This window comes from Phycomyces blakesleeanus (assembly GCF_001638985.1).
Source record: "Phycomyces blakesleeanus NRRL 1555(-) unplaced genomic scaffold PHYBLscaffold_20, whole genome shotgun sequence".
NCBI classification, from domain to species: domain Eukaryota; kingdom Fungi; phylum Mucoromycota; class Mucoromycetes; order Mucorales; family Phycomycetaceae; genus Phycomyces; species Phycomyces blakesleeanus.
Genome location: NW_017265153.1, coordinates 620,417 through 633,114, shown reverse-complemented (window position 1 = coordinate 633,114; position 12,698 = coordinate 620,417). Strand labels below are relative to the sequence as shown.

The 12,698-nt window shown below is 33.9% G+C and overlaps 3 protein-coding genes across 3 annotated transcripts; 2 read left to right on the top strand and 1 right to left on the bottom strand.

Moving 5' to 3' along the window:
- Nucleotides 1–234: 234 nt before the first annotated feature.
- PHYBLDRAFT_149101 (hypothetical protein) lies at nt 235–2,381 on the top strand (the record flags this gene model as incomplete). The annotated part of the gene is made up of 5 exons (XM_018432216.1): nt 235–1,155; nt 1,237–1,315; nt 1,515–1,559; nt 1,671–2,230; nt 2,292–2,381. The coding sequence occupies 5 exons, from the start codon at nt 235–237 to the stop codon at nt 2,379–2,381; spliced, it is 1,695 nt and encodes a 564-aa protein (XP_018287961.1).
- Nucleotides 2,382–6,958: 4,577 nt separating this feature from the next.
- PHYBLDRAFT_171943 (hypothetical protein) lies at nt 6,959–8,163 on the top strand (the record flags this gene model as incomplete). The annotated part of the gene is made up of 5 exons (XM_018436692.1): nt 6,959–7,187; nt 7,239–7,342; nt 7,411–7,716; nt 7,783–7,947; nt 8,011–8,163. The coding sequence occupies 5 exons, from the start codon at nt 6,959–6,961 to the stop codon at nt 8,161–8,163; spliced, it is 957 nt and encodes a 318-aa protein (XP_018287960.1).
- Nucleotides 8,164–8,270: 107 nt separating this feature from the next.
- Nucleotides 8,271–11,150, bottom strand: PHYBLDRAFT_171942 (hypothetical protein; the record flags this gene model as incomplete). Its single annotated transcript, XM_018436691.1, has 4 exons — nt 8,271–8,595; nt 8,716–9,640; nt 10,334–10,765; nt 10,853–11,150. 4 exons carry the CDS (start codon nt 11,148–11,150, stop codon nt 8,271–8,273), a joined length of 1,980 nt encoding a protein of 659 aa, XP_018287959.1.
- Between the last annotated feature and the right edge of the window lie 1,548 nt (nt 11,151–12,698).

Below are 12,698 nucleotides of genomic sequence, written 5' to 3'. Positions count from 1 at the left end.
CTATGTTTGGTTTGTGAAGTCTCTGAAAGCAATTGTTTTGGAGGGGGTTGATAAAGCCCCTATATTTGTTACAGACAAATGTAAAATATTGATGAATGCGCTTGATTCCGAGTTTCCCTTGGCCAAGAAGCTTCTATGTGGTTGGCATATGATCAACAACATTGCCAAAATGGCAAAAAAAAAACAATGAAGCCAGGAAAAGAAAAAGAGTTGTGCACACATTTAGTCAACAAAATGATCTTTGGAGATAAACGCAATGTCTTTGATGAAAATCTTGAGCTTTTCAAATCGCTGTCATCTCGGAAAGATTTCCAAAGTAAAGAGCAGCTAGAAGACAATGATGATGATTCTACAAAGGTTGTAGAAAAAATAACTCTAGAAAAGTGCTTTGAAGATGAGTGGATGCTGTGCAAGGAAAAGTGGGCTGGCTACCTCACTAGTCAATTGAAACATTTTGACTGTGTGACAACACAACGTGTCGAGAGTGGCCATAATGCTCTGAAAAGAAAAATCTCGGCTCTTCAGTCATTGAACTCTTCATTTGAGCAAATTTGCTCCTATCTTCTCCAGTTCAAGGGCGACTATCAGGACCTTGAGTTGAATGAGGCAACTATCACAGATGCCAGAATATACCATGAACCTCGCCTCTGTGAATTGATTCACCACGTCTCCAGAATTGGTTTGATCACCATCCGTGCTGAGCTTCTAGAAGAGGTTGTACCTGGTGAGCTTTGCAATTGCAGAGTAAAAGTGGTATTTGGTCTTCATTGTCGCCATGATCTGCCAAGAGATCGTATGTTGCTATTATCAGACATTCCTGAAAGATGGATTCTGTCTTCTTCTTTGGGTGAACGTTTGAAGCAACTGGAATGTGACGTTTCTCTACAGAAAATTGATGTTGATAAGCCTGCCCTGTGGGTGAAATGTATAACAAAGCTTGAACAATTGTTTCATCAGTGTGAAGGGAATCAACAAGTCCAGAATCTTATGGCAATAGTTGATGAACTTGTTGACAATGCTGGTGAAATAATTGACCATCCAAATGTTGTATTTCCTTTGGCAAGTGAGGTCAAAGCTCCTGGAAGACCTAAGCACGTCAAAAGGAAAACTGCTCTCCCAAAGGACTTTGTCTATCACAAGCACAGACATCTCCTTGTGCAATAGAACAAAGTAAGCATGCAACATACACAAACATGATTTCATAATCTAATACATATTTATTCTTTATTTCTTTAGAATGATATCAGAAGTATTTTGAAAGAAGGACTTAAAGAAGTGATGAAGGAGTTCTTAGAGGAAGAGCCTCTCAAAAAAAGTAATTTATAATTGTTTTTTTTGTGAAATTCCAATGTAATATCTAATGCTTACTATTTCTAGTCATAAAAGAAATAAAAAAAGAAACCCAATTCGCTGAAAAACAAGAGCCTCTCGAAGAAGATAATTTTTGATAACTTATAAATGAATCACAAAATATTTTGTATGGTTTACTCACACATTGCATGTTTTCTCTATAGCTAAAACAACTAATTTCGCTAAAAAGCAAGAGCCTCTCGAAGAAGGTAACCGATAAGATATTTTACTAAAATTAAATGCTAAATGTTACATTGTTTTTTGTTTCTTCTTAGCTGAAAAATATTCCTCTGGAATTAAAACACCTAAACATCTCTAAGACGACTACTGGTACGATTTGCCTAGTCCAAAAAAACAAAACAAAAATGTGCATGACTTTGCTCTGCCTGCTCAAATCGACCAAGCCGCCATTTCGTTGACGTTTAACCCCAAGTCCGATGGTTGGTGCGGTTTCTGTGTATTTGCACACCTGAAAGAGGGTGGAGAGGATCAGTTTCCTTTGGTGAAGAAGAAGATGTTGGCTACGATGGCAACCCACAGTAAACTTTACGAGCACAACTTTGGCATGGATGTTGCCGAAGTGACAGAGGTCATTGCCTTTGGCTCTGAGATTGACCCTGCTCTTGGGGAAAATATCCCATCTTGCCCTTCCTCTATGTGGTTCTCTGCATCAGACTGTGCTCAGATAATAGCTGACACCTATAACGAGCCTGTTTGTATGTACTCGGACGATCGGAGTGTCTTGCCTGTAACTTTCCTTCCCCTCCATGATTGGAAGCCTCTCAAAAGAAAGCCATTGCCAATGTTCTTGCACCATGTACATGGGTGTCACTGGACAACAATTAAAGTGAAGCCTCATGTACATCGGTCCTGGCCTGAGGTAAATGCACTGTATTTTGATGCTATCTGTAAAGGGAGTATCATTGACTGCTTTTCACAAGTTGGAATCATTGGGGTCAGTTCCCAAAGAACAAGTCTTATCTTTTATCCTCCACTACTACAACTATTACAATTACTACTACTGCCACTAACTCTCCTACAAATTCTCCCATAAATTCTTCCGATATTATTGACCTCACACATATATAATGTGGTATTTCAGGTACAAAACAATAGAAAAATAAAATATTTGATAATAGAGATGTATAGAAATACTTTGAGACTGTATATCAGTTTTTTTTATTCATAAATAAAAAGTGTCCCTTTTTATAAGAAAACACAATCTGCTCTTGTCATTACGTCTTAGTTTCTTAAGGCTTTCTTCCTTTACTATATTTGGTTATTAGAGTGTATTTACTGCTTAACTAGTGTCGGTGTTACAATTATGACATCAAGTCATAAATCATATTTCTTTAGCTCTTAGCTATTCTTTTCTCTTTTATACTAGAGCTTTAGGACTTCCTACTAAATTAGCTCCATATCGATCTGACACAGTTTACCCGGCAGTATGATATAATTATCTTAACAATCTTTAAGATATTATCTACAGTACTAACTGTAATAATTATTGGGCTGATTACTTAATCGTTTATATATATTTTATACTGACAAGATGATAGCTACTACGCTATTCCAATATGAATATGTTCTTATATGTGATAAATCCAACATCTGAGTGTCTGGATCACCACATATAACTTATCTATCTATCTTTTAATATACTTTACTCCTATTTTTTTCTTTAATTTTTTAACAAACACAATTGCATCCAGTCTGTTTTTAATTTTAATATTACATGTAAAACCCAGATACGAATATTATTGGCATCCAACTAATTGGAAGACTATATAATTGGCTTTTATTTTTTGGAGTACAAAGTCTGTGCATTTATAAGCAATCTGATTAAGATTTTCATCCAATCACAGACGTGGATTTTATCATAAAAGATGTAAAACAGAAACGACGCATAGCTTTTGATAGATTTCTGTTTTAATTCGAATGCTAAAGCTTGGATATTTTGCCGTATTGCTGAAAAAATATGTACATCTCTATATCCAAAATTTGAAGTTAATTTATTATGTTTTGGTTGAATAAACAAGCAAAATATACACTTTTTTCATGTTTTTAACCATTCAAGATAGATTGTTTTTGCTAATAAATATCTTTTCTACATAATAATATGGTCTAAAACTTTTACTGAAATGTTTTTTTTACTATTTTCTATTGATATAAAGCACTTGCAAGTGATTTTTACTAATGTTTTCAAATTGTTGTTTTTTTGTTCAATCTTTCACAAATGAAATGTACAGAACTTTTGTAATTCACTCATTAAACGTGATTCAAAAAATATTACAAAACAGACAAATACTCACTTTATGCAGAAAAAATCAACAAAACCAACCATCTTACTCTCATATTTCTATCTATTTTTTTGAACGAGTTATGAATTTTTTAAAAATAAATAAAAATGAAAATAAAAAGTTACGGACAAATGTTCTTCCACTTTTGCATGATTTTTCTTAGTGAATAAAGACAAGTGATTATACTGGATGGGGACAGGGGGGTGACTGGTTTTTGGGGGACAGGGTGTTACACACAGAAATGATGGATGTCTGCTGGACAAGTTAAAAGTAGTCACGCCTCTAATTATCTGCCAGATTACTCACTATAAGCTTGTGTAACACCCTGTCCCCTAAGATTTACATTGCTTGTTACATCAATGTGAAAGACGTGTGTCTCATATCCAGCAGGGTTCATGTTTGTTACGTTGAGAAGTTTTTAAATAGAAGATAAGATTGTAAAGACAAGAATACAAAAAGATGTTACTACTTATATAACTACAGGCAAAGAATTTTACTTTCAAAGATATGATTTTGGAATTTGCTTATATACTTAATTATACATACACAAAGACCTGAATATGATATGTTCATTAAATGCATTATATTTAGATACTTAAACAAATAAAGATAAGTGCTTTATATCAGAGTTTATTATCAGCTTTACAGAATACAAGTATTGCTCAGAGAAAAAATATAAGAAAACATATAGATATTTGGTTCAAGGAGACATTTTCAAGTGCACATGTTTAAATCTAAGAGCAAAAAATTGTGGGGTTTTTTTAGTAAGCCAAATATGGTGTTAAAATGGTCTCTAAAATAACGTCAAATCTTCTTTGGGACATTTAAAATTTATTTAGCAAGCCCTTTTAAGGCTGGCAAATGTTTAGAGCCAAATTACGTTTTTAGAACAAAGTGAAAATTTTGTCATAAAACCTACTACATAAAGTAATTTAATAGCTAAATTTGCAATTATTCACTTTTTTTCCATTCTTAAATAATTTGGCACATATGCTGGAGAAGACCACTATACACTCACTGAAGTTTTTTTAATCTTAACAATGAAAAAGAAAAAAAAAAGTGTTGATAAGGGTTTCCTTTTTAGGAAACTCAGACAAGTTTCAAGGGGGGTCTTCTTCAAATAGTAGAATTGGGGGGGGGGGGTGTGCAAACATTGTAAATTATTTTTTGGGCTCAAAAAGAATATATTTTATTTTGTTTCAAAAAAAGAAATAATTCTACTAAGTATTTTATAAGCTACAAGTCATTTCTTAATGAAAGCAGCTTTTACAGGTATGAGAAAGCTAATAAATAAGAAAGCATATTAATATAACAATTTACAGAATGTTTATTTAAGCAGAAAATACCTTTTATACTGAGTGTATATCTACTAGCTATCATTAAAAGCTTACTTAAGAGAAGTAAAGAAATAATTAGAATATGGGGCATAGACAGTGTACTGTTTTAATATATATATTTAGTTCATACCTAATGTTTCTATTGCAAAAAAGTCGATTATGTATCTGGACAAATATCATTGCTCTGCTGATAAGATTTGGTTCTGTAATCTCATCTTTGCATCGCCTTTGAAGTCTAGCAAGATTATGATTTAGTAAGAATTCAAAGAGATGTGTAATAGAAATAGTACTCACCACTGCAAAAACCATTGGGAATTATTATAATAATAGGTTTTGATTATCGGGATATTTTGTCACATAAAAATGAATTACTCGTAAATATTAAGGAAATCATAGTTGACAAGTTATTGAATAAAGTGTCAAAAATAATTGAATATTATCTTATTCCAAAAATAAAAACCGGGAGTTTAGGTATAATGTCTGTGTATCAACTGTTCTCGGGGATCAATTATATAGACTATTCCAAATGCAGAACAATGTATTATCTACTGCTGATTACACCTGTAATTTGATGTAGGCCTTGTTTTTGTAATAACAGGCATAATAACAGGGCACTTCTTTAGTGTTTATTGGCTAAATGAATCGAAGAAAAAATTCTCACAGGTGCAAATGCTAAGCACGAGTCTCTCAATTGGATATTGTTCCGTTTTGAAAAATGATTTTTTTATTTGTTTTTATATTGGATAAAAAAAGCCTTTTTTTTGGCAATAATAAGGATTCTATATAGTATTACTATTTAATACACTAATCTATTATATTGTACTTCTTATAAATTTTGTTTCAGAATTTTTTGAATTAATAAACTCGGATAGTGAGTATATATGCTTACTGAAGCTATTTGATTAAAGAGAGTAGAAAGATACTTACATACTGTTAGAATAATTTGTTAATAATGGAATAAAACACAGATTTATATTATCAAAAGCTATGAGCCGATGCATCATTCAAGTATATATTACAAAGAAAGGAATATAAAACATATACATACATATTTACTAAAGGAACATGTCTTGTTCTTGAGTACTGGTCATATAAGAATGTGAAGAACCATTTCAACTATAAAAAAGGAGAGTGAGAATGCTGATATAAAAAAACAAAACAAAATAAAAACAACACAATAATAAAATGAATAACACGTACCCTTATATTCTTTAAATGATTTGTTTTTACTGACCATATGTAAATCAAGGGTGAGCTATATTTAAAGTAGATGTTAGATATTGTTTTTAATACTGGGAAGAAGATGTTGATATAGATATATATGTACATGCCACCAATATGTTTTTGTGTTTTTTTTTGTCTGCACCGGTTATATCAGAGAAATATATGTAATGGCTATTTAAAGTAATTTATAGTTAGTAAAATAATGATATATTTAATAGTAAAGTACCTCTTGTATAATGAAAGACACCTGCATCATATGTATATATTAAGGGTGCCTAAAGTGAAACATAGTAGGATTAAAAGAGTGTTATTTTTATTAATATTATTAAAGAGTAGAGAAAAACAGAAAAAGGTGGGAAAATAAAAAACAGTGTTTGAAAAAACCGTAGACCCTGAAAAAGTTATTAGACTGTTTCTCTTACTTTGAAAAAAAAATTGTCTACTAATTATAGCTTTATATGTTTCATAAAACAATTGTTACTTACTATATACCTAAAGAAGTTGTTTTCTAGCTCAATTTTTTTTAAAATAATATATTTTGATCTCCTCGATCATTTAAATAAAGAAGTATTTACACACTCATACACTTGCTCAACTTGCTCGCTTAATCATTAACATAATTGTTTAATCACTCAATTACTCTACAATTCTTTACGTGTAAAGTACTCTCTTAAAAATTTATTAAAATAGAAATATCAAGCAATATATACCAGAAACTTATTATTTTATTATATAAAAATACAGATAATGGCTCCAAGAACTAACATCAACCAGAACGCACGTACCAATGGATCAACATCTAGGCCATTGATCAACGCAGTCAACACTGGGTGTATAGAATCGTCAAATCCAATGATTGCTCCTAGACCAGAAAATATGTCAATTCCAGTGTCAGAGTTTAATGATGTAGTCAGTCTTCTCACTACACTCAATGACAAAATGACAGCCGTTAGTTCCGATGTTAGTGAATTGAAAGGTAATTAAACACAAACTATATTGTTTTCCAATAGACTGACTATTTGAACAGTACAATGCCAGGTGGGTGCTCAATCGACTGGCATGCAAGCCGTTCTGGATCCTGATATGGATCCTCAGGACATCATAAGCAGCTCAAGTCACCCAAAGATCTCAGTAAGCTCAAATACTAAAATTATAAAAACAATCTCCCTTTAAATCTAACATCAATATACCTTTAATAGAGTATTATTCAGGGGCGGTTAAGAGATATTAATCTTAAGACAGATGATTTGGAGTTGATCAGAGAGAATGATGATAAACCAACTTGGGATGTCAATGTTGGTTTGTCTGACAAGTTTAACAAGAATCTTGCAAGTGATTTGATGCTTTACATTCGTCGTCAACCTGTAGCAGCCATGGTACCACCAAAAGAGCTATGTGGTATAATTGTAAACAGCTATTACAATCACTTGGCTGCTAGTAAGCTTACTGAAGAAGACAGACAGACAAACACTACCTCAAACAGAAGAGGAAATAGAAAGACTGCTGTAAGCATTTCTATTTATAATAATTCAATTTTGACAAGTATACTTAAAATATTATATATATCGTAGCTTAATAAAAGGAGAAAAAGAATGTACACAAAGCATAAGGATGCCATCACTGAAAAGTTTAATCGGGATTATAATGGCGTTTTTTACAGAGATGCAATGTCTGGTGATGAGACAGAAACCGATACTTCTGTTGTTGCATCTCGTCCTGATTGGCGTAGTGATGAGGTAATGTTTTATATAAAATGGTTTTTCTGTTGTTTGATTCCTGATGTATATATACATTTATAGTTGAATACCGTGTTTGACTTTTTTGATGAGCTCACCAGAGATGACTTGGGAAAAAGAGCAACGCAGTTGAAGTCGCGGAGTCATGTGTTAGTACACGAGACAATTCCTCGTGGCTTGGTCACAAAAATGCCTACGTGGTCAAAACGCGTATAATAAAATTTCTGTCTTTTTAGTTGCACTCTTTATCACATCTCTTTTTATGTCTATGAACTATGTTTTATATTATTATTATTATTTTAAAAAAAAGATAGAGTATTTTATTAAGCGTACAGCTTTCTTGGCAGAGGAATAACAATGACTTTTGCTGCACCGCTACCAGACACATGACTTCCAATTGCAATTGGCGACAAGATGCGGTGGACAGGCAGAATGTTGTCGTAGTCATACTTCAGAAATTCTGGCTCATACAACTCGATGCCCTGCTTGATTCTAGGTTGATGGCGAGGAATTTTGTACCACTCAACGAAGACAAATACGTGTTGGGGGTTGTGACAAGGGGAAAGGTTGGTGTGCGTGAGGTTTGGTGTAAAATCGTGCAAGAACAAGTACTTAATACGACCAGCATATCTTTCCTCAGAGTCTCCACTTTTTTCAATAAATTTCGCTTATATATGCGATCCTCTCACGACCAAGCCTTCTCCACCTGTGTAAACTTGTCCAAGAAGATTGATGGACGAAATCTTCTGGATTCGGTCATTCACAAACCAACAATTCCTGATTGTTGTCTTGGCACTGCAAAGAGAATCATCGTCATACTCAATTTTATAGAAATCGAGCAGACAATCATACTCGGATTTTCTCATTGTTGTTGGTGGCTTCAAACACAATGGTAGAGCGGAAAGAGGTAGAGGTTTGTTGCCAAATGTTTGCTTTGAAGGCTTTTCAGCGGATTGTAGGAACGTTGGCAAGTGAAAGAATGATGGTATCAAAGGATGTGGCGAAAGTGCAGGATTATAGATTTTATGACCAGACAGCTTGAGAAAGAGAGAGAGGAGTAAAGGGCTGGTAACATTTCTGAGATGCGCTTGACAAAAGTCACCATTGTAAGAACTCTCAAGAAATCTTTTCATGTAGGTATTCTCGAACCCACTCTTCTGGTTTGTCTCAAACCCTTTCAATACACCATTATAGCGCTCAAAGCTAAATAGCCAAAATCCGTAAATTGGCCCAAAGTCTTCAATTGTTTCTTTTAGATGGAGATGGAGATGCATGTTTTGCGTGAATACATCTGGTTTATAAAAGTCTTCACAACCAACACAGAACTCCTCCAAACTTTCGTGAGCTTTTTTGATCCCATTTTTGGTGATACTTGGCTTCGTCAATTCTCTGCATGCATCGACAAAATGGATCCAATTGCCAAGCAGATCATCTCGCAGGCGTGTCTTAAGCAGAACAGGAGAGTATATCAGGCACCATGATTTCCACTCATCTGCCTTCATAAACGGAAATTTCTTTCCAATCTTTATCTTCAGAGTCGTATACCCTACAGGGAGTACCATTCTATTAGCCTCTTCCTGCATCTCTACAAAATCTTTGTCATCAAGCAAATTGTTTGCAATCCAAATATCCATCATTCGTTTTGCAGTCCCGAGAAAAAGGTTGTGCATGGGATCGATAATGGTTGCACGCACTAGCTCAAAGTACACAAGTCGATGAAGCTCAGACCAACGAACACCATTCTCAATCTCCAATCGCTTTCTCTCTGTCAATGTCTTTGCATTCTTCAACAGGTTTGCATGTCTGCGATTTTCTTCTTTTGTGCGGCCTACCCATTCCGAAAACTTAAGCCCAAAATAGTTTACAGCAGTGGTCCCATCAACACGAGCAAACTGACGATTGCATTTGTAGCATGCACATGTGCTGTTGTGAGATGTAAACCCACACGTCTTTCTTGCAGCAGGGATGTCGCATGCAACCATCAACAGAGCAGCACGCACCAGAGCACCTGAGCAGTTATATGTATCAATTGTGATACCTTTATACAATAGCATAAGTTCATCAACAAGAGGACGCAAATAGTTATTGATCTCGTCGGTGCTTGCTTCTTTAGGTCCAGGCATCAATCCAACAAGAATGACATTTTCTGCCTTGTTCTGCTCTTCTCTCGGCAGATTGTTAATTGTCAGGTATATCGCACCACAAGAATATGTTACTCCATCAAATGGTTGAAACCAATCAATGTTCAGTGTCAATAGTAATGATCGTTCCTTCGAAACAAACTGGACACCATCCTCATCCACTAATTCGTTCCACATCTTTCCATCATATACATCGAATAAAGTACCGTCGACTTTTGGTTCACGATTCCATCTGTTGATCATACTCTCAAAAGAAGGACGTGTAAACATTTTTTTCAAGGTAGTTGTCAACGAGTTATAAACAAATGTGCACTTTGGAATCATGGCGTTCTTCATACTAGACTTGTAGAGATCATTCTTACAATGCGTCTTACTACCAACTCTTTTGAAATTGCAGGATGTATGTGTGTTGTTGCTGTAATCGTATAATGTGTGACAATTACTGCATGCTACATATTTTGATACGCTGTTTGTCAAGTCATTGTATCCTGTCATTTTCCTCAAACCCGGAATGCTTGTGGGAAGTCGGAAATCCTCTCCATAATGTTCGAGGATTGTATTTATGAATGTAATCAAAATTACTGCGCCTTCATCCACAATGAAGCTAGAAATAAATATCACAGTGAAAACCGCAATTACTCGATGCCAAATATTCTCTGGAGGGTTTTCTGTAGACTCTGTAAGTTATCATAAAATAATATTAATTTTTTGTTTCTTTAATTCAAACCTTTTTTCTTCAATCATAGTTTATTTTTAATATTTACCCTGTTCTTGCTCTCTGTTCTGTTCTTCTTGCTCAAATTCATCCGACGACTCATATTCAGACTCATACTCTGAGGTATACTCCTCTGTTTCAAAAAGAGATTCTTCCACCAAAAGAGGTAAGTGGGTATTGACATACTGCTCTGGTGAGGGTGCACCATCGGAGTAATTATCATCTATTGGTACCGAGTTTAAATAGAGTGCGCATTGGGTACACCACAGCAGATTTTTTTGTGTAATCTTGTTCCTTAAAAGGATTCTTGTATACGGGGCGAATTTTGCCCATAACAGGAAATTCATTTTTTTGGGGGACTGAAAAGTGGGGGGATGGGGGGACTACTCTCGGCCAATAGATTTCGATTAAAAAATGTACTGCACAATTTCAAAAATGGTTCAAATTTTTAATTTGTTTCAAATAATTTTGGGTTGTAAAAAATTTATTTTTTATTTTCGAAAAAAATTAGGCTAAAAAAAGCTAGACTGGACCATAAAATCCACAGGCAGTAGCACACCAGTATATCCATACCACTAGAAACACTAGTAGTATAACTGTTTGTACTTATGCCTGTAAATTACGCGATCGGTTTGCTGCAAACTACTATGTCTAGCTAATCCAAGAGACCCGGTGCCAGATATTCCAATAAACCCAAAGAGCATAAAGATTTGAATTTCGAGAAAAGCTAAAGCAGAAGAACTAATAATTAGTAATTAAACTTAGTTATATATATTTAACAGAATTTTACCTTTGACTCTATTAAGGCATTTGCAATAAAAGGCAGCCAAATCTCTGCAAGTGAGAAGTAAATAGTTAGTCTTCTGTTGCTTTGTAAGAGGAACATGTAGTTATTACCTCTTTATTGATTTACCGAGATGATGAAAAACTAATTTATAAACTAGAATTGTATGATTAATAAACACAATGACATAAAAAACTTTGATAGCATAAATACCTTTGAGCTTACGGTCTTTAAGCAAAATTCTGCTTCTATAAATATTATAAGCATACTGGAATATCTTACAAATGAAAGCTCATGCAAATAATAAATATTTTGTGGAAAAGTAAAATGAAAAAGAAGACAAAAACACGCGATATTTTCTTAAAAGAAAAGAAGTAAAAAAAATTCTAATTGGTCCGCTGACATTAAATATCGATCTTTCCACATTTTATAAATTCAATTATTTTCGCAAAGTCATTTTCCCCCCTTTGTTTTTACAATCAATTTACTATTATGCAAAAGAATACAAGACAAGAAACATGTGGTGATCCAGACACTCGGATGTTGGATTTATCACATATAAGAACATATTCATATTGGGATAGCGTAGTAGCTATCATCTTGTCAGTATAAAATATATATAAACGATTAAGTAATCAGCCCAATAATTATTACAGTTAGTACTGTAGATAATATCTTAAAGATTGTTAAGATAATTATATCATACTGCCGGGTAAACTGTGTCAGATCGATATGGAGCTAATTTAGTAGGAAGTCCTAAAGCTCTAGTATAAAAGAGAAAAGAATAGCTAAGAGCTAAAGAAGTACGATTTATGACTTGATGTCATAATTGTAACACCGACACTAGTTAAGCAGTAAATACACTCTAATAACCAAATATAGTAAAGGAAGAAAGCCTTAAGAAACTAAGACGTAATGACAAGAGCAGATTGTGTTTTCTTATAAGAAGGGACACTTTTTATTTATGAATAAAGACAACTTATATACAGTCTCAAAGTATTTCTATACATCTCTATTATCAAATATTTTATTTTTCTATTGTTTCGTACCTGAAATACCACAAAACATATAAAATTGTTAAGACTTGCCCCCCTAAAAGGCAAGGCGAACT